General features: G+C 37.7%; 2 protein-coding genes across 2 annotated transcripts; both read right to left on the reverse strand.

The window, feature by feature from the left end:
- Nucleotides 1-5,458: 5,458 nt before the first annotated feature.
- On the reverse strand, nucleotides 5,459-8,106 carry LOC133871653 (increased DNA methylation 1-like). Its single transcript, XM_062309081.1, has 2 exons — nucleotides 5,917-8,106; nucleotides 5,459-5,659 (listed from the first exon to the last, which is right to left on the reverse strand). Exons 1-2 carry the CDS (start codon nucleotides 8,104-8,106, stop codon nucleotides 5,459-5,461), a joined length of 2,391 nt encoding a protein of 796 aa, XP_062165065.1.
- Nucleotides 8,107-20,396: 12,290 nt separating this feature from the next.
- On the reverse strand, nucleotides 20,397-22,454 carry LOC133871654 (increased DNA methylation 1-like). The gene has a single exon (XM_062309082.1). It carries the CDS (start codon nucleotides 22,452-22,454, stop codon nucleotides 20,397-20,399), a length of 2,058 nt encoding a protein of 685 aa, XP_062165066.1.
- Between the last annotated feature and the right edge of the window lie 317 nt (nucleotides 22,455-22,771).

Raw genomic sequence — 22,771 nt, forward strand, 5'->3', positions numbered from 1 at the left:
ATATTGGGTCTGATTATAAATATGGAAACCTCTAATTAAATTATGAATTGGAATAATGAACAACATCCTCATATATCGGAATCTGGTCTTTTCCTCGTCCCCGTGAATGAGCAAAATCAGGGAGTACTAGTAATGAGGGAAATTGTTGCACCAAAATTTTATATATATATTTGTGATGGATGCTTTATTATATTACATTATCCATCGATGTGGGGGCGTCACGACGTGTTTTTAATGCACATGTTGATTGGATAAAGAGAGGAGCTCAATTTCCATCACAATCTACTCAAGTCGATAGCTCTAATCAACCCAACAAAGCATAGTGGTCACTTTTGGGTAGAAAAAGCATTTACACCTTTTAGAGAAATGAAACCTACAAGATACCACTCAATTTAATTTCTAGGGCCACCCACATTGAAATAATTGCACACCTTTAACCTATAAAAGAAATAGCTAACACCAAAAAAGAAAAGAAAAAAAAAGATTTAAATGCAGCTAAAGTTGGTAGTTGGATCAAAGGGGTGTCGGCAAGAAACGTTAAAAGTGACGGCCGGAGAGCGGAGGCTATTCGTTAAAAGAATCCTGTGAGGAGCCAAGCCGCAACTGACAATGATGGTCGGAGATTGAACGAAAACTAACTGTTACAATCTTGTGACAGACCAAACCACATTGTGCCAAGATTTGTCAATGAATGATGAAAAAGGCTGAAAATAACGGCCGAAGAATGGAGATTATTCGTTAAAAGGATCCCATGAAGGGCCAAACCGCAACTTATAATGATGGTTGAAGAACAGAAATTAGCCGTTAAAAATCATATGAAGATCAAACCATGTTGTGCCAAAATTCACCAATGAATTGAGTTGCATATCACAACAAAATAGGGCCAAATATCCAAAAGAGGGTTTTTGTTTTGGGACCTGGATCTGGAGGTGTCTCTCCATCGGCCTTCATGATTGTTGATAGTATATCTCTGACAAAAAAATAACCAAAAGTGCACGTTGTGAAAGAAAGACTTGGCATATGCAAGACATGTTGGACAATCTCTAGAGCAATCATAGCAATTTTTTAACCATTTTTTCTATATTTATGGAACAAAACTACATTTTATTTTCCTATAAAAAAACACTCCACAATAGATTCCCTTAATTTTTCCTATATCAATTAAATATTTTCTTTATCTTATTTTATTATTTTTTCTCTTTCTTATTTTATTTCTTTATCCATTTTTTTTTCTCTCTTCCTCTCTCTCGTCTTCTCCAGAACCTTCCCCAAATCCCTCCTCTCTCGCCTTCGCCTCCCTCACCCTCCATCGCCACCTCTCCATGGCCTCCTCAATCCTCTTCCCAAATTCCACCACTCATCTCACCTTCAAGTAGAAGACATGATCCGCGCTCTCCCTCCTCAAGTTCGAGCAGAACCCCCACACCATCCTCGACATTTGACGCCCTGGATCTCCGGTGGATCTCTGTTGGGTCATCGCCGGTGAAACAGGGACCGAATTTCTAGTGGGTTGACGGAGGAGACGCGATTTCCAATTAAGCAGAGCCGATTTTCCGACAAGGATTGTTGGACTACATGGTGTGGTTCCACAGGACTACAAGATCTGGCCACAAGACTACAAGATTTGGTAGTTCTCCTCCAATGAATTTGTACTCTGATTGCTTTGTTTGGAAGACATGGATTTGAGTTTGTTTTGTTTTGGTTTGGTTTTTTTTTTCGATTGTTCATGCAGTTGGATTTTGTGGATTTTGTATGTGTGATTAAAGTGGTTATTTGTTTGTTTGGTAAGAAAGTGAAGGAAAATAGCAACAAGTTTCTCAGTCATCTGACTATGGTGTTGGAAAATCGTTTCCGGCAGACCCATCTTCCGGACACGGGAAGGGGGAAGGATAGAGGAGAGAACCGTTTTTTTATTTTATTAAAATAATGGGTTGGGAAGCAACAGTGCTTTCCAACCAAAAAAACATGCAAATTTAGGGTATCTGCTGGGGGTTAGTTTTTGGTTTTTTTTATGATATTTTCCCTTAACATAGGGAAGAAAACCAATATACATAGACTGGTGTGAGTGCTCTAATGGAAGCTTAATGCACATCCAGATGAAACACCCAAAAAAACAAAAAAAAAAAAACCCAAGAACTTGAGCAATCTGACCGAAGCCTTCCACAAATAAATTGAGACAGTTGAAGTCCTTTAGTGTGGTACATCTACACTCTAGCACGCTCAATTGTGATCAAACTAGTTGACCAAAAGCAACGACGGCTAGGACCCATAGAAAGTAGCGATGACGCCCAAACCTAGCACCACTTCATTTTTTTTTTTTTTTTTTTAACGGGTAAATAATTGAAGTCTAAAGGAAAAGTGGCTCGATAGTACGTAGAAATAAATATAAAATAGAAAATAATATTATGCGAAAGAGAAAGAAAAAGAGAGTGGAAGCGGAAAGAGAAGTATGGGTTAAACTTATTTTAGAGAATATAAATATTCTAACATAATGAGAATAAATCCTACAAGGAAATAAAACTTAAATGAGAAATAATAGGGTAAAGTCACATACCACCTCTTCAAACTACCATTTAATTGACAATGCCCCCCCAAAACTTTCAATTTAAACAATGAATGTTCCTCCCAAACTATAAAAAAATGTCAATGTTCCTCCCAATGACGAAAATACCCTTAATAAAATAAAATAAAAACACTAAAATTTGAAAAAAGAAAGAAATTAAAACTAAAAAATAAAATAAAAGAAATTCAAAAAAAAACAAGGGTGGCCAAATTTATAAATTAAAAGAAAAATTAAAATTTTCGTTATTTTAAATAAAAAAAATTTTGTTTTTTTTTTAAAAATAATAAATTTCGTTTTTTTTTTAAAAAATAATAATTTTTTTTTTCTTTTTTCAAATTTATAGGGGTATTTTTGTTTTATTAAAAAAAATTTTAAGATCATTTTTGTCTTTTGCTGGGCCTGAGGGACATTAACAATGTTTTGGTAGTTTAGAAGGGACATTGTCTCAATTGAAAGTATGATAGAAACATTGTCAAATACTGTATGTGAACTTCTCTCGAAATATTATTATAAGAAAGTACACTGACGTATTATGAAATATATATTCTAACAAGTATAAATTGAGCAATATCATTGTTGCCAATTTATTTGATCGATCATATCATTGTTGTTTACAATCAATGCATTATTTGATAATGAAATTAAAAAAATTAACAAATCTAGCCGCAGATAATTTTTCTGTAATGACAAGTGACAACTAAATATTGAAAAAGGGCTAGGATACACAAATTGTTTGGCTACAACATTTATTGAAAGAATTAGTTTCTCAAACTCCACCATCACAATGCCTTGGAAACTATGATTGGGACCAAGTGTTATTTTTCTATCCTCTTTTTTCTTTTTCTTTTCCTTTTTTTTTGAAAAAAAAGAAGGATTTTTCATGTTTTATGATCAGTGTACTCCATTTTCCAAAGCATTAATTTCTTCGAAAAGAACTATGCATTCTAGAGATCGATTTTTAAGCGCATGAAGAAACATAGGGGTGTGGTGAGAATCTTGTCACTGCTGGTTTAGCCGTATGCAAATGCTGTTCTCTGTCTAATATACGTAGCATGACCTCTTAAGTGCCTAATTAAGCTATTGTCCGTTGCATGTATATATATATCCTCAACTTTTAATTTGTTTGTTATATTTAGTTTAATTTTCTTTACTTTTGTGGTCATGGATTTTTGGTTTATCAGCATATATCACGTATATATGCTGTTCTTTTTTCTTTTTTTTTTTTCCTGTTCATGACTTGCCACAGTTGTAATGTTGATTTTCTATGATGATCTTGCAAGGGATTTAATATCTTTTTAATATAAGGTCTCGGTATATTTTATACTAAGACGGTGAACTCTTAATTTCACCTATATAGATGTGTTTAACCCTATAATCGTGCAGACTATGATGTTTTGGCTACAGGTTCAGCGGATCTAGGAATTGATCCCTTAGCTCGGTATTTGGGGTACTGCGACTGAGGCATATAATTGGAGTCATAGTTGCATGGACTTGGATGTCTCATTTTTGGGTAGTCTTTTGTTCATGGCTCGTGTCCTATGTGACACTTGCATTTTGCAGGGCTAGTCTTGTGGTATGTAATTAGAGTAATATGATTTGGAAGCTTTAAACAGATAGACTTGTAAACAGCTTTTATTGTTGATTAACAGATGTATTTATAGAAGTGTTCTTTTCCGCTGATGATATTATACGTTATCCGTTTCTTAGATGTAACTATGATTATCAGGTATATGTTATGGGGCATGTGCTATACATTGGCTGAACGACAAGTAGTCCTGCCATTATAATGACTCATTTGTATGTTTTCAAAAAAAAAAAAAAAAAAAAAGGGTCGTCACAGCGGCGGCTGGGGAGAAAAACTCGATAAGGTTTTATATCCTTAGGGTGCGCGTCCGAACATGTTACTAACTCGTTTGGAATAAAAAATTGGTCCGTTCAGACGATCCACACAGAAAAGCTGAAATAAGTGAAAAAAAAAATGCAGAAAAATAATTTTTCCTTAATGTTAGCTTCAAACACCGCATGTATTAATAACTGATAAAACAATCAAGTCGCAAATAAAAAAATATACAAACATATAATTGAGAGTCAAGTAATCAAAAAGCATAAATTTTCCTGCAGATAAAAATTAAAACAGTATACTCAACTCATGCTATACGTGTGTGTGTGAAAGCTTTCTCAATAAGGTATGATGTTCGCTGATATGATTTAAAACAACTGAATTTTCTAAACAAGAGAGAAATTTAATGTTATATTAGTCAAAAGTCAAACCTTATCTTACTAGGGCCTAGTCACCTTCATCTGATACACTCTTCCTAAGATGCAACACTTTTTCTTTTACTTAGTCCGTTAGTGACCGTCTCTTTCCGCATTGATTTGGTCACTGACTGTTTCTATAGGGACAAGTTCAAGAATATTTTTGAGCATATTCAGCAGTGGATCTTTTGATCCAGATTTTCTGAGAATTAAATGCTTTTTATTGTGTGTGTTACAACCTAGAAAGAATGCCAGAGTTTATAGGTTCTAGGTTCAACTAGCGAGTTGGTCAATTTGACCATCTTTGCAAAAAAAAATCCCTCTCATTAGAATTTCCAGAAGTTAAAAATCAGTGAGAAAAAAATATACCTTAGGGGAGCTTTGGATAGTGCACAATTTCATAGCTTGAGAGGAATAAACTATTAAGTATTTAAATGCAGCAGAAAAACTCAGCGGATTTCAGACTCAAAGTCTCAATCATATATAAACATATTTTATCAAAGCAAGATGAACTGAAATATCAGGTAAAAAAACATGCGACGTCAGAAAAGCTATCAAAAAGAAATAAATAAATTAAATCTTTTGACCTCTGTTACATACATTCTGTACAAAGAAGTTAAGGGTCTGATGAAGTGATATTTAAAATGCTGACATAAGATATCTCCCAGTTGTATCAAGGAATGGGAGTCGGCTGTCAGATGCTGATATATTCCTCCTCTTGCAGAACTTGGAATAGTCACTGCTTTGCCTCTCCCATGGTGATGATATCTTCCTCCTCTTGGAATAGTCACTGTTGCAGTCCCTGCTTGCCTCCTGGAAATTGACTTCTTCATCAAAGAACTGAAAATAGAGGGGTTGTTTGGCAAATCACTCTAAATTTTCCTCTATTTCTTTTTACTTCTTAAAAAAATAATATTCTTAACTTTTTTACACATTTTATATCACATCAATCATTTTTATTACTATTCAAATAAAAAAATTCACTACTAAACAAAACTTATTTGCCTTTCGTTAAAATATTCTTAAATTTTATATTACATTAATCACTTTTTACTACGCAACACACAAATATTTAACAACTCAACTAAACTACTTACCAAACAGGGTCTGAGTTTTCCATGCTTCACAGCAGTATCTACAAGTCCCTGGTCCACAATTTCTGCCGCAGGTTTCTTCATTAGGAGCTTCTGACACATGATGGTATCTTCGAAATCCAGGAAAGTATAATCCATCAACTGCACCTTCTCAAAATCTGTCATCTTGGAAAACCCAAATGAAGTTGTCCACGTCTTGAGCACAGTAGGAGCAGCATGCAAAATTAGCCTTTCCACTCCAAGTGCCATCAGCTGCTTTTCAAGCTCATCCATCAATATGCGACACATTCCACATCTACGATGTTGAAAACTGGTGCCAACAAGAGGTATTTCTGCCACCTTTTCCCCATAAATCCTTACAGTAGCCACACAAATCACTTGATCGTTTCTTTCCAAGAGCACAGTGTAGAACCCTCGGAAGTTGGATCGTTTAAGCTCTGACCCTCTACTGAAAATTACATCTTCAGCAAGGTCTGTGTTAGTAAGAGGTTGTTTGACAGGCTCAAAAATCTCATGCATCAAACTTAGAGCAGCATTGAGCTTTCTGTAATCCTCCATGGAGGCCTCAATACTAGGAGAATCTGCAAGATTGCAGCTTTCAGAATATGTGGACTTCAATAGTGTCCAAGTCAAATTATCAACACCCACTGGAATTGGTTTCCCTAAAAGCTTGCGAAGGCCCAGAAATATGCATTCACACTTTCTGCCACAGAACGGACGATCTTTGTTGACCATCTTTTTACTCCTTAGGCACCCACTGTGAAATTTGTGCTCGCATTGCTTGCAAGTAACAAAACTATCGTCTAAAAAATTCCCACTGTCTTCTTGAAACTTGCCATGACCGCAAACTCCACAAGCACATGACGGGCAACACCAATCACCATCTGGAACATCCTGCAAGCCAATGCAACTCTTGTGGAACGAGGATGGACACTGATCACATAAAACTAATTCACCCCCATAGTGACAAACAGAGCATAACTCCTCATTCTCTTGTAGCTTTCTTGTGGAGTGATTATTAATCCCCTGCCTTCGACAATCCTGCAGAGACCTCCCATCTTCGAGTAGAATATTGGCAGCCGGTCTACGGTTTGAACTACCAGCATGAACTTCAAAAGCAGTGATAGAAAATAGCCTGTAGCAACAATCACATTTAATCCCATCACGAGTTATGTGCCCCTTTTTCGATGGAGCACAACCATTTCTCCCACGGTAGTGTACTCTTGTCCTAGGCAACAACACATTGTTGTCTATCAGCCCACACAACAATGATCGAGCCTTGTGCTTTGAGGAGCTAGAAATTACTGCATCCCGTACACTTTTTCCTGATCCGAGCAGATTGTTTGACTGAGTCCCGCTCGACTCTTTCCATATTTTCTTCAATTCTGCAAGCACCTTTCCTCTCTTCCTCTTTGGGTGGCCACTTATGTTGCCCTTTACGTTGTCACCCACATGAATAAATTTGATTGGCTTACGATAACAAGCAATCGTTTCACAAACAGAACCAGAAGCAACAGAAGCTGTTCTGGAAATAGGATTAGAGCCAACAGTCGTAGAAACAGCCGGTCTACGGTTTGAACTACCAGCATGAGCTTCAAAAGCAGCGAGGGAAAACAGCGTGTGGCAACAATCACACTTAATCCCATCACGAGTTATGCGCCCTTTTTTCGATGGAGCCAAAACATTTCTCCCACGGTAGTGTACTCTTGTCCGAGGCAACAACACATTGTTGTCTATCAGCCCACACAAAAATGATCGAGCCTTGTGCTTTGAGGAGCCAGAAGTTACTGCATTCCGTACACTTTTTCCTGATCCGAGCAGATTGTTTGATTCAGTCCCGCTCGACTCTTTCCTTATTTCCTTCAATTCTGCAAGCACCTTTCCTCTCTTCCTCTTTGGGTGGCCGCCTAAGTCGCCCTTTACGTTGTCACCTACATCATCAAATTTGATTGGCTTACGATAACAAGAATTCCTTTCACAAACAGAACCAGAAGCAACGGAAACTGTTCTGGAAACAGGATTAGACCCAACAGTCATAGAAACTGCTCCTTCATCAATACAGGCTTCGCATGCCGTTCGAAGCGAGTGAAAACAGTTTCCCCCGGGTGAAGTGCAGCGTAACTCGCGCTTTATATGGAATCTATCAGCTATGCTAAGGCATGTGTGGACTCTTTTTGCACAAGCAGGTTCCATTTGGGTAGCTTGGGTTAATGAGAATTGGTTGAGGGGGAGGAACTTTTGGCAAATCCCAATTCCTCAATCATGTTCATGGAGCTGGAAACAAATTCTTAAGCTAAGGGCGTTAGCTAAAAGGATGTTGAGGTTCAAAGTGGGAGATGGCAATAAGATTTTTTTATGGTTGGATGTTTGGGTCCTGATGGGTTTTTGCTGGATAAATATGGCCACAGAGTAGTGTATGATGCAGGGAGTTTGCTTGATGCAAAACTATCTACTGTGATAAGGAATGGAGAGTGGTATTGGCCTCCTGCACGATCAGACAAATTAGTAGAATTACAAAGCAAGTTACCGGAGGTGGATATTCAGGAATTTGATATTCCTGTGTGGCATGGTAGTGCAGGTAAGTTTTCTTGCGCTGACACGTGGGAATTCTTAAGGGTTAGAGCTCCTCGGGTGGATTGGTGGAGAGTGGTGTGGCATCCGGTAGCTGTCCCTAGACACTCTTTTATTCTTTGGCTGGTTTTTACGGATGCTTAAATCACCAAAGAAAGATTGTGTAAATGGGGGTTTGAGGGTGACTGCTTGTGTCTTTCTTGCCGGGGTACTATTGAAAACAGGTCACATTTATTCTTTCAGTGTGGTTTCAGTAGACGCATATGGAGAAATCTCATGTCTCTTTGTTTGGAGCATCGGTCTTTGCAAACCTGGGATGTGATTATTCAGTGGTGCTCTACTGAATTGAGAAAGGAATGCTTTAAAACCAGATTGAAGATTTTGTGCTTGGGAGTTGCAGTGTATAATTTGTCGAGGCAGAGGAAGCTCTTCTTCATAGCAAGAATATTGCAACTGAGGAAGCTTTGCTGTCAAAGATTAAATGGGATGTCAAAACGAGAATTGTGGAGAAGGGAATGTTCAAGAGGACAAAGGAGAATTTTCGGCTTGTACAGCTTTAGAATATTCCCTTTATCTAGTTGTTTAGTTGTAGCTCAGGCAGGTTGTTTGCCTTTGGATTCTGGTTTTTCTTTGCTGATAGGGCTTATAGAGCTTGTTGCTCGTGTTTGCCCTGAGTGTAGGTTGTAAATAGTTGGGATGTTTCTGGGTTGGTTGGTGTTATAAAGGTTTTTTTTCATCAAAAAAAAAAAAAAGAGAAAAAACTCGCGCTTTACTCCCTTACGGCCAAACACAAACACCCACCCCATTGATGCGAGATGCTTTCTTGCCATGCCTTCGGCATCTTTCAAACTACTATTGTAGCGTGCATCTTTATCCAGCTTGTACCAATCCACAACAGCCCGGGGGGCCTGGGGGCAATACTCGGGTTCCACAACAAGCATAACAGAAGGTGGATGAAAAATACCTGTAACGGGTTTGTCCATTGAAGCCTTGATCGTGATGAAGAAGACAAAAGAGAGAGCTTAGCCTTCGTTTGGCAATATTTTCTAGGGTTTCAGGTAATAGCGGTGGAGCACGGAGAGATTTTGTTGCGGGTATAGGATGTGTTATACGTACCAACCAACTGTTTTCTTGTTATTTAGATAGCTACGGCAACCGCCTGAAATTCAAACACAATATGGACAATAAGGCGGCGCCCGGGAGACCCGATCGGGCCCAATTCTTCTTAGAGGATATTCTTTTGTTGAAGTGGACACGTCCACAATTTAGGCATTAAGTTGGATCACATCGGGACCAGTATAGCTAGATGCAGAAACTGATATAAAGCAGCCGCCCTATTCAGTTATTTTAGAAACAATTGTTGAACAAATAAGGTTTATTTGACCAACACTAAAGAAATGTATTTTAAAAATTTAAAAATTAAAAATTTTAAAAAAAACCTTGAGGCTTAAATATTCTTCAAAAAGTTATAAGAGGTTAAAAGTCTCTTACGTGTCTTTCTAAAAATAATATAATTTTTAAAATTATTATTTGATCAAAATTCAATATTGCTCAATCACAAGTCAAATGATAATTTTACAAGTTATATAATTTTTAGAGAGATACAAGAGTGACACGTGATAGACTTCTAGAATAAACTCGTATATAATAATAAAAGGAACCTCATATAACTTTGTGAAGAATATTTAAGCCTCAAGGTTTTTTTTTCTTTTCTTTTTCTTCATTTTTTTTAAAAAAATTACATTTCTTTTGTGTTGGTCAAATAAACCTTATTTGTTCAACAATTGTTTCAATATCATTATTTTTAATTTTATTTTTCAAACCCAAATTTGAACAACACATATTTCATCATATCATTGTTATGTACAACCAATGCATTATTTGATCTTGAAAAAAAAAATTAACAAAATTAGTAGAATATGCTTTTTTCTAATGACAAGTGACAACTAAATATCGAAAAAAGATACACAAAATTCTTGGCTTGAACATCGATCGATAAAATTAGTTTCTCAAACTCCACCATTACAATGCCTTAGAAACCATTATCAGGTCCAAGTACATTTTTCCTTCTTCTATAAATCTTTCAAGTTCTATCCTTGTACTCTATTTTTCATGGCATTAATTGCTTTGAAGAGACCTATACATTATAAGATATGACACATTGTCACCCTAAAATATAACTCATGACCATCTTTGACCACGTGACATTTTATTTTTTATTAAAAAAAAAAAAAAAAACCCTAAAGCTAGATAAGACACTATCTTACCGGTTGCCACATAGGTAAAGTGGTCAAGAATTATATCTTAGGATGACAAAAGATCATATATCATGCATTATAGGAACTGATTTTTAAGCACTCGAAGAGACATAAAAATGTATTGTACTTGCCTTAACATGTGCCTTTTGAGCTTGAGAGTTACAATTATTCGACAAGTTTATGTGATATTTATAGGAATCATTTATATAGACAATGACCAGAGTTATTTTCTTTCTCAAGGTGGGCAACCAAATAAGCAGTGTGATTCTAAACACGCTAGAGGGTCATTTGTTCCCTCTCGGCATCCCTTATCTCTGCCACTATCACGTCTGCATCGAATACTCACTATTGCATTTGATGAATATATAGTTAAAAATACTTTTTAGGGAAAAATGTAAAGTCAGTCATTGTGGTTGACTTAAATTACAAATCGTTTTGTATCTTATCAAAGTGATCGATTTTAGAAGTCTCTAGGATAAGCCAAAAAAAAAATTTAGTCATTCGAGTTAAATTCCGTTAAAGTATTTGACGGAATGAAATAGAAAAAGATTGGTGTGTATCATCATAAGTATGAGGACTTAAAAAAATAATTTTAAAAAAAAAAAAATCTGGTTTTCAGATCTTATGAACTTCAAAGGGGTAAGTAGAAGGTTCTTTTTTTTTTTTTCTTTTTTTTTTTTTGATAATAAGTTGAAGGTTTTTTATGTGCATGTATATGTACATATAGAGACTTAGTAGGTTAAGTTGTAGGTTTTTTATGTGCATGTATATGTACATATAGAGACTTAGTAGGTTAAGTTGAAGGTTTTTTATGTGGATGTACAATGAAACCCAAATGAGAAACTCATGCTCGGGCACATATCTGAAAATATTAAGTATAAAAGAAAAGGGGAAAATATATTAATTATAACCACAAGGACACCAACTTTAATAATATCAACCGAATTGCTTACCATACATATGAGTTTTTGCAAATATCTCTTTAGCCCCTGGATTAATTCCAGAGTCATTCCTGGTGAGAATTGTTAGAAAAGTAATAAAAAGCAGAAAACCAAATGCTCTTAAATTGCTTTACAACGTCTCTTTTAAAAAAAATAGCAATTGTTCTTACTAGAATTAGTATGCAAATGGTTACAATAAATATTTTTCTAAGATACAATAGAGCTAAAAAATTATCTGTTGTTTAGTAATATTTTGCATAAACGAAACTAAACCTGAAAATCCTTAAATTTTCTATTATAGAAAGAGTCAGAAACTTGAAATTTAAAGTATAGAAGTGTTAAAGAGAAAACATAAGAAGAGAGGAGAAACTTTCAATCTTTTTTAAAAACTGGATTGTAGCATATAATATATTGTATTGAATAGCAGTTATTTATGTCTATTCACTAACAGTCACTTTGTTTTATTATTAACGGTCAATCCAACAATCATAAATGCTATTTTAATTGACACTTACTTCTGACCATCAGATCAAATTATTATCAATGATTATTTAATAATAACTATTAGATCGTAATTATTTAATTTTAACCGTTAAATCAAAGTTAATTTGATCTTACAGTTTACTTTAGTGATCGTCCAATAAATCTAATTACTAGATCTACCTAAGAAGCATCTTATGGTCAAGAATGAGTGATATTGACCATCCTATGGCCAAGTGCGTCATCAAGGCACCACTAGCCCTACAACCCACACGCGCGAGTGTGCGTCCAATGCTTCGTACCATACTAGAGTATATACAAGAGTACATACACCCAAGCGTTACTTTAAAGGTGTAAAGTGTGTTGAGCCTTATAAATGTGACAAAAATTAGGTACAAGTTGCTTTGTAACCAATTCCTACAAACCAAACTGATAAAGTGACGTGTTCTTAAAGCATGTGAGAAGTACATGCTTTTTTATTAATGCTATTAAAAAAATATGTGACAAACAAATGCTATTAAAAAATCAGTTTGTAACTAATTTTTATCCTTATAAATGTCAATTACACTTTATTTTTTCTTACGCAAGACTATCTTCATTCAAGCTCTTTAATACATTTCATTTAAAATAGTCATAAATCATAAAATAAATATATATTTATGAATTTTGAAAATTCTTTAACAATAATCTTGTCACTGCTATTTTAGCCGTACGCAAATGTTGTTCTATGTCTAGTACATAGCATGACCTCGTAAATGCCTAAGCTATTAGCCGCTGCATGTATATATGCTCAACTTTAATTTGCTTGCTATACTTAGTTTCATTACTTTTGTGGTTATATATTTATGGTATAGGGTTAAATACTTATTTGCCCTTTTGGTTTAACGATTTTATTTTTTGCCCCTTATCCTTCATTTTATATGGTAGATGATATTTTGTTTATGGCTGAAGACGGAGATGGTACATCCGTCCATCTTCCATCAAAAAATTTGGCGGAAGATTACGTCATTAACCTAAAATTGACATGTGTCCCTAAGCCTAATAAAAAACTAAAAGAAAATTAAAAAAAAAATGAAAAAAAGAAAAGAGGTGGCTTGAGCCACCCCATAACCCTTTGGAGGTTGTTCGGCCACCCCCATAACGCCAAAACACCAACAACAACAAAAATCGCATTTGGGTTTGGCCATTAGGGGTGGTCGAAACCACCATCAGACCAAATGAGGGTGCCCAAGCTACTCTCAAGTAGGGGTGATTGTTGGACCACAAATGGTGCAAACTCAAGTGTAGATTTTTGCAAGTAATAAATCACGGTAAGTCCGAGGTCGATTCACAAGGAATGATTAGACATGAGAAACTAATTTTTATTATTATGTAGAAAAGAAAAAGTAAAAAATAAAAAATAAAAAATAAAAAGAAGTTTTGCTTATGGTTTCCACTCAAAAGTGGAACAAAGGAATATAATTTAAATTAAAAAGTAAACTATAAAACTAAAATAAATAAATTTGATTTGGAAAATAATATTGGAAAAGACTAGGGTTTCGAGGATCCACATAGTATTTTATTACGTATTCATGAGACATAAAAATATAAAATAGATCAAATATGGGTTGATTGAGAATTTGATTTCAAAAACATGAAACAATAAATTAAGTATTCCATATATTTTCGAATCATATCAAATCAAACAAAGTGAGCATTTGATATAAACAAAAATCATAAGGAATCAAAATAAATTTGTCTTATTAAATAACTCTCAAATAAAAATCATCTCCAAAATTTAATCATTCATCTATGAAGAACAAACAACATGATCTCAAGAATACATAATAAAAATACTAGACTTCACCTCTAGTATTAAACATAAATTAAAAACAAAGAAAATAAAAATCAAACTCTGCGCCTCTATACTCTTCTATGCTCCTTGGCTCTTCCCTCTTCCTCCTTTTGTAAGAGCAAAACATGGTATTTATAGAGCTTGCTAGGTCTTTTCGGTGCTTCTAATTTGGAAAGAATTTGAATTTCTTGCGTTAATTGCACCGCAGCCCAAGTGTGGAAAGGAAATAATATCTTTGGTACTTGTTAGGGATAAATTCCACTCAACCCGATCCAAGGAGGAGATAGACATTTAGCAACTACTTCAGGGAAATCAAGTATCAATTATCTCAGTAAATTGGGATAGGACTCTAATTAAAGTATAGTTTGATCAGTAGTCCTATCCCTGGTGGAATTGGGATAGGACTTATGGTCAAATCAGATAAAGAAGAATAATCAGATCAGAAGTCTAAGAAGATATCAGATTAGAAGTCTAATAAAGGATCAGAGTCCAATTAGAACTCTGACATCAATTCTAGATCTCGATTAGAACTCTGACAGCAGTTCTAGATCGACAAAGAGCATGAATTCTAATCCAGCTTTGACTCTACCTATTTGCTTATAAATAGGCACATACCCCAGGTATAAAGGAAGACTCAGTTTTTATGCACAGAGCATTATTTTCTTACAGAAGCTAATTTAGGCATCGGAGAGGACCCCCGGAAGGGTCCCGTAGTTTTTATTGTTTTGCAGAATTATTAAGAAGCGTGAAGAACATCAAAAGAACGTGCAGAGTCACACCATATTGGAAACTGTACCAATAGTTTGGCGCCGTCTGTGTGAAACGATTATTCGTTCCTCATAAAAGAAAAAGAAGATCCAGCATGGTGATGAACACACGTTCTGGGAGCCAGACCAACCGAGAGCCCATAGTCCGAATGAAGCTAGTTATTCAGAATAATCCATAGCCTCCACCGCCTAATGGAGACCAGGATCGCATTGCAGCGTTGGAAGCCAAGATCGAATCCTTAACACAGCGGAATGCCGAGTTACTGTGCAGGAGGCTTGAACAGCCCAATCCCGAGATGAACAGGGATGAGCGTAAGGAAGGAGATCACAACAGCAACACTAATCCTCGGAGGGAGGATGACCGCCAAGGAGATTTGAGCAGAGTTATTGCCGAGTTGGAGAGAAGGTGCACGTACATGGAGATGGAAAAAAAGGACAAAAGCAGATCCGTAGTTGTGGATAAGCTCCTAATAGGTACAGACTCACCCTTCACCAGACGAGTAGCAGACTATCGACTACCCGAGAAGTTTAAGGTACCCCAAATTCTAAGTTATGCTGGAGACGGAGATCCTCTAGATCACCTAGAGAATTTTTGAGCTCATCTAGACCTTTATTGGACACCTGATGAAGTAGCGTGTCGGGCCTTCCCCCTTACTCTTTCGGGGAATGCCCGAGACTGGTTCAGGAAGCTACCCCCGAATTCTGTTGATCAGTTCAAGGAGTTGTCCAAAATATTCCTAACGGAATTTCTAGCTTTCCGGACAAAGAAGAAACCTTCGGGATATTTGCTATCGTTGCACCAGCAAAGCAACAAGAGTCTTAAGAATTTTATGGCTTGGTTCAACCGAGAGAAGGTTCCTATCGAAGATCCGACCGAGGATATGATCTTTACTGTCATTTATCAGGGAATTTCACCCGAGGAGCCTTTGATGAAGAAGTTGGTCCGGAAGCAACCGAGTACCTTGCAGGGCCTGATGGATAAGGTAGAAGAATTCATCAATCAGGAAGAGACACTGAAGTCTATGGCCAGCTCTAGGCTATCCCGAGAGACAGCTCCGGAAAAGAAAAGGAAAGAATTCAGAAAAGCTGATGGGGAAGAGCAGAGGCAGGTAAAGAAGTTCAAAGATTACAACTTTACACCTCTCAATGCCGAGATATCAGAAGTCCTGATGGAAATCAAGAGAGATCCGACATTTTGGGAACCACAAAAGATACCAGGTAATCCTCCTTAGAGGAATGCAGGCAAGTATTGTGATTTTCATAAACAAGCAGGTCATTACACCGAGGGGTGCGTAACCCTAAGGTTGTTAATAGAAGAATTCATAAAGAATGGCAAGCTAGTTCGGTTCTTGGAAGAGCAATGAAACCAGCCAGGAAATAACAGGCCTCAGAATCATCGAGACTATCAGCCTCGAGATCAGCAGCCACGGGATTACTATCCCCGAGACCGTCCTCAGCTAGACGAGAGGCATCAGGAGAATGGTCCCTGAGATGATATAGAAAGAAGAGAGGACCGAAGAAGTAGAAGCCCATGGCATAGAGAGCTGAGGCAACAACAGAATCTGTCAGTGATCATGTAGAAAGGACTCTCGAGAATTTCAAGCTTGCTTTTATTTTTAGCATTTATGTTTGCAAAGAACTAGACTTTTATTTTTAATTCATACTAGTTATAATAAAAGACAGAAAATTCCCCAGATTTGGGGAATAAATATTTTCAAAATAAAATAATAAAGCTGACTTTAGCATCGGAGTGTTCCCGGTCTAGGGACCGGGAACCCGTTGATGTCGCTTCTTTTGTAGGTAAAGGCTCTTGGATCAATCCTAGTCGAAAGCAAGACAAAGCCTCTCGGATCAGTCCTAGCCGAGAGCAAGAAGCAAAGCCTCTTGGATCAGTCCTAGCCGAGAGTAAGGCAAAGCCTCTCAGATCAGTCCTAGCCGAGAGCAAGAGGCAAAACCTCTCGGATCAGTCCTAGCCGAGAGCAAGAAGCAAAGCCTCTCGGATCAGTCCTAGCCGAGAGCAAGAAAAAAGCCTCTCGAATCAGTCCTAACTGAGAGCAAGAAAAAAGCCTCTCGGATCCTAACCGAAAGCAAAGCAAAGCCTCTCGGATCAGTCCTAGCCGAGAGCAAGGCAAAACTTCTCGGATCAGTCCTAGCCGAGAGCAAGAAGAAAGCCTCTCGGATCAGTCCTAGTCGAGCAAGAAGAAAGGGGGGTCAGATTTAACCCTCGGGTTTTACAGGTTTTTCAGAAGTTAGCCATTCCAAGAGACAGGGAGAAAAACCTAAGGAAAAACAAGAAGGTAATAGGGGGTAAGATTTAACCCTCAGGTTTTGCAGGTTAGCAGATTTTCAGAAGGAGACAAAGCTCGGGTTTCCTTAGACATAGAATTCCCATTATTCAAGCAAGCTTCAGATAAGGGAATTGGGGGGTAATTGTTGAGGATAAATTTCACTCAACCTGATCCAAGGAGGAGATAGACATTTAGCAACTACTTCAGGGAAATCAGGTATCAGTTATCTCAGTAAATTGGGATAGGACTCTAATTAGTCTAAGTATAGTTTGATCAGTAATCCTATCCCTGGTGGAATTGGGATATGACTTATGGTCCAATCAGATAAAGAAGAATGATCAGATCAGAAGTCTAAAAAGATATCAGATTAGAAGTCTAATAAAGGATCAGAGTCCAATTAGAACTCTGACAGCAATTCTAGATCTCGATTAGAACTCTGACAGTAGTTCTAGATCGACAAGGAGCAGGAATTCTAATCCAGCTTTGACTCCACCTCTTTGCCTATAAATAGGCACATACCCCAGGTATAAAGGAAGACTCAGTTTTTATGCACATAGCATTCTTTTCTTACAGAAGCTAATTTAGGCATCGGAGAGGACCCCCGAAAGGGTCCCTTAGTTTTTGTTGTTTTGCAGAATTATTAAGAAGAGTGAAGAATATCAGAAGAACGTGCAGATTCACACTATACCGAAAACTGTACCAACAGTACTGCATTCTTTTTTGGAAAGAAATCCATCTTCTATTCGGTTCTCCAGGTATGGAAGGAGATGCACGCCACTTAAAAAAAAAAAATGCATGTCTCTCTTGTTATAGAAGGAATAGGTGCTGCCAGGTCTACGTGGAAAGACGTGTCTTCCTTTTTCCAGAAAATCGTGTATAACAATTCCGTGTAGCATGCCAAGCCTGGAAAGAAAATTGCTTTGTCTTAATTTGGTGCACGGCTACAGGTTTGGAAGGAGACTTCGGAGGTCCTAGCTTTGGAGAGAATCATGTGAATTTGGTCAAATATGGAAAGAAAAGGATGCGCCTTGGCAATGACGGACGGCTACAGGTCTAGGTGAAACAATGTTCTCCAAAGCGCCTCCTCACGTGTTCATCCAATATTTCTTGGAGAGAAAATCCTATTTGTCAATTCGGTGCTGCCCTTCATGGAAAGAAAGCTTGGTGGTCCAATTTTAGATTAAGACAAAAAAGATTATTTCCTTTGTTAATCCATAAAAATATCGACATTTTCTCTCAAAGACCTGCAAAACACTTAAATACCAAAACTAACCAAAATTATCAGAAAATAACAAAACTAAGGATTTAACAAATGTAAATTAAGGAGTACAAATATACAATATTTTGCACTCATCAGTGATCAAATACCCACGAACCTGCCCCAACCCGCATGCCTTGCCCCGCGCCGCCCCTAAAATCCCGTGTTTTAGTTGATTTTTTGCGGGTACGGGTCCAAAAATGATATACCCGTGCACGGTGGGGCGGATTGCTGTTTTTAAAATCCACGGGGACCCGCTGACCATCTAAATACCTAAAATTCTAAAAATCCTACCCATCATTTCTATTTTCTTAACTAGCGGACCCTTGCGCCGCTGCCGTTCGTCTTCTTCCTTTTCTCCTTCACCCCTCACCCCCTTCCGCCCTTCGTCTTCTTCCTTCCATTTCTGAGGAAGGAACTGGCTACTATGGAGACCTTCGCTTGCTTTGCCTTGAGCCTCTTGATGAGAATCTCCAATTCGTTGACGATCTCCCACGTGTTGTCGAAGACGATCCCATGGTTGGGCGATCTCGCCCACGCAGGGGTCCTTTGCTTCTTCTAGGCGAGACCGCCCACGCAACGGTCTCATGATTCGCATCGAATTGCTGGAAAATCCTCTTCACCTTCTCCAATATGCTACTTCCCGTCACCGTTTTCCCCTCTTTCAAGCGACGAAACCAAACATTCTTAGGTCGTCTTTTCGTTTGTGGATTTTGATAAAAATAGGTATTGAATCTGGCTTTTGTTTGATTTTTCTCATGTTTTGGCCTAAACTGGGGATACTTGCACAACCTGCACAATTTGCCCCGCACCGCACAGATGTAGAAGGATTTTAGCGGGGTGGGACCAAAAAAGGGGGCATCCCCGCCCCTTGCTTAGCCCTACTCCCAAGGGCCTTGGGAGTGGTTCGGCCAACCCCATTTTGCTATTTAGGGGTGGCCAAACCACTCCCTCCCATGGGCCATGGGGGCGGTACTGCCACCCTATAGCGAGCCACCCCTCTATTTTTTATTTAATTTTTTTTCAAAATTTTTTTTTAATGTATTTAATATTTTTTGTTTTTTAATTTTTAATTTTATTTTTAATGGGTCATAGGACATGTGTTAATTTCTTAAGGATATTGACGTAGATTTTCGTCATTTTTGGACGGAGGTACCATCTCCGTTTTTAGCCATAAACGAGGTACTGAGTGTGTTTGATAAAGATTATTGAAGTGAATTTTTTTTTTTTTAGTAATAGTAAAAAGTTGATTGATGTGATATAAAAAAAAAAATGTATGGAAACTTAAAAAAGTTTTATATTGTAATGAGTTTTTTTATTTCAAAAGTAATAAAAAAATATATTGATGTAATATAAAAAGTGAAAAAAGTTAAAATATTTTGAAGTTTTTTTTTTTTTTTTTTGGAAAAAATGAAAATAAGAGAAGGGGAGGGGATGTTAGTTACCAAACAAAGCCGATCTCTGATACAAAATGAAGCACACAAAACAAAAAATAAAGTCGTTAAATCACGTGCCCACATGGGGCAGAAGGTATTTAACCTTATGGTTTATCAGTATGACTTGCCTCAGAAATTTTTTTTTAGCTTGATTTACGACAACAGTTGTAATATAGATTTTCTATGATGATCTTGTAATGGATCAGAGGCTATTAATTGATCAAGTATGTAACTGTACATGATTTACCACAGTTGTGATTTTTTTTTTTTTTTAATATTAATTTTGTCTACTAGATTTGCACGTTATGTTATCAAGAAGGTGAAAAGGAGCTATTTCAGATAGGTATTCATGCTGCCATCCTACAATATAATCGGTCGTGCCACCCTGTTGATGATGATATACAAAAGGATTGGAAGTGATGATGCCCCAAGCATTGCAAACCAATGATGCATCATTACCTTATGTGTTGGAAAATAAGATTGAAAAAATGCAATGAACATCAACTATTTTTCAGTGTAAATAATTCTGCTGCGGATCAAAAAATATGAATTTCATTTCCTCAATTATAGTTGCTACAAAATATATGGACATGAAATTCAAATTAAGTAAGCGTTTCTAACAATGTAACATACATTCTGTGCAAAGATATTTAAAATGCTGACATAAGATATCTACCAGTTGTATCATGGAATGGGAATCGGCTGTCAGATGCTGATATATTCCTCCTCTTGCAGAACTTGGAATAGTCACTGCTTTGGCTCTCCCATGCTGATATCTTCCTCTTCTTGGAATAATCACTGTTGCTGTCCCTGCTTGCCTCTTTGAAATTGAAGACTTCATCAAAACACTGAAAATTGAATTTTCCATGCGTCACAGCAGTATCTACAAGTCCCTGGTCCACAATTTCTACTGCAGGTTTCTTCATTAGGAGCTTCTGACACATGATGGTATCTTCGAAATCCAGGAAAGTATAATCCATAAACTGCACCTTCTCAAAATCAGTCATCTTGGAAAACCCAAATGAAGTTGTCCACGTCTTGAGCACAGTAGGAGCAGCATGCAAAATTAGCCTCTCCACTCCAAGTGCCATCAGCTGCTTTTCAAGCTCATCCATCAATATGCGACACATCCCACATCTACGATGTTGAAAACTGGTGCCAACAAGAGGTATTTCTGCCACCTTTTCCCCATAAATCCTTACAGTAGCCACACAAATCACTTCATCGTTTCTTTCCAAGAGCACAGTGTAGAACCCTCGGAAGTTGGATTGTTTAAGCTCTGACCCTCTACTGAAAATTACATCTTCAGCAAGGTCTGTGTTAGTAAGAGGTTGTTTGACAGGCTCAAAAATCTCATGCATCAAACTTAGAGCAGCATTGAGCGTTCTGTAATTCTCCATGGAGGCCTCAATTCTAGGAGAATCTGCTAGATTGCAGCTTTCAGAATATGTGGACTTCAATAGTGTCCAAGTCAAATTATCAACACCCACTGGAATTGGTTTCCCTAAAAGCTTGCGAAGGCCCAGAAAAATGCATTCACACTTTCTGCCACAGAACCAACGATCTGTATTGACCATCTTTTTACTCTTTAGGCACCCAATGTGAAATTTATGCTCGCATTGCTTGCAAGTAACAAAACTATCGTCCATAAAATTCCCATTGTCTTCTTGAAACTTGCCATGACCGCAAACTCCACAAGCACATGATGGGCAACACCAATCACCAACTGGAACATCCTGCAAGCCAATGCAACTCTTGTGGAATGAGGATGGACACTGATCACATAAAACTAATTCACCCCCATAGTGACAAACAGAGCATATCTCATCATTCTCTTGTAGCTTTGTTGTGGAGTTATTATTAATCCCCTGCCTTCGACAATCCTGTAGAGACCTCCCATCTTCGAGTAGAATATTGGCAGCCGGTCTATGGTTTGAACTACCAGCATGAGCTTCAAAAGCAGTGAGAGAAAACAGCGTGTAGCAACAATCACACTTAATCCCATCACGAGTTATGTGCCCCTTTTTCGATGGAGCACAACCATTTCTCCCACGGTAGTGTACTCTTGTCCTAGGCAACAACACATTGTTGTCTATCAGCCCACACAACAATGATCGAACCTTGAGCTTTGAGGAGCTACAAATTACTGCATCCCGTACAATTTTTCCTGATCCGAGCAGATTTTTTGACTGAGTCCCGCTCGACTGTTTCCTTATTTTCTTCAATTCTGCAAGCACCTTTCCTCTCTTTCTCTTTCTCTTTGGGTGGCCGCCTATGTCGCCCTTTACGTTGTCACTCACATGAACAAATTTGATTGGCTTACGATAACAAGCAATCTTTTCACAAACAGAACCGGAAGCAACAGAAACTGTTCGGGAAACAGAATTAGACCCAACAGTCATAGAAACTGCTCCTTCATCAATACAGGCTTTGCACGCCGTTCGAAGCGAGTGAAAACATTTTCCACCGGGTGAAGTGTAGCGTAACTCGCGCTTTACTCCCTTCCGGCCAAATACAAACACCCACCCCATTGCTGCGAGATGCTTTCTTGCCATTTCTTCCGCATCTTCCAGACTACTATTGTAACGTGTATCTTCATCCAACTTGTACCAATCCACAACAGCCTGGGGGGCCTGGGGGCAATACTCGGGTTCGACAACAAGCATATCAGAAGGTGGATGGCAAATACCAGTAACAGGTTTCTCCATTGAAGCCTTGATCGAGCGTGGAGAAGAATACAAAAGAGAGAGTTTACCTTTTGTTTGGCAAGAGATTTCTAGGGTTTTAGTGAATGGCGGTGGAGCACGGCGGGATTTTGTTGCGGGTATAGGATGTGTTATACCTACTAACGGTTTTCTTGATATTTCTATAGCTACGGCAACCGCCTCAAGTTCAAACACAATATGGACAATAAGGCGGTGCCCGGGAGACCCGATCTACCGTCGTTTTGAACTTTTGAGCGACAAAAACCCATAATGGGGTTCGCTTTAATTTCATGATATTCTTTTGTTTAAGTCCACAATTT

The sequence above is a fragment of the Alnus glutinosa genome, chromosome 6 (assembly GCF_958979055.1).
Source record: "Alnus glutinosa chromosome 6, dhAlnGlut1.1, whole genome shotgun sequence".
Classification (NCBI taxonomy): domain Eukaryota; kingdom Viridiplantae; phylum Streptophyta; class Magnoliopsida; order Fagales; family Betulaceae; genus Alnus; species Alnus glutinosa.

Coding starts and splice junctions, on each gene's coding strand:
- LOC133871653 (XM_062309081.1), bottom strand. CDS start 8,106: ATGGAACCTGCTTGTGCAAAAAGAGTCCACACATGCCTTAGCATAGCT. Junction 5,660..5,916: donor GAAAACTCAGACCCTGTTTG/GTAAGTAGTTTA, acceptor CTCTATTTTCAG/TTCTTTGATGAAGAAGTCAA.
- LOC133871654 (XM_062309082.1), bottom strand. CDS start 22,454: ATGGAGAAACCTGTTACTGGTATTTGCCATCCACCTTCTGATATGCTT.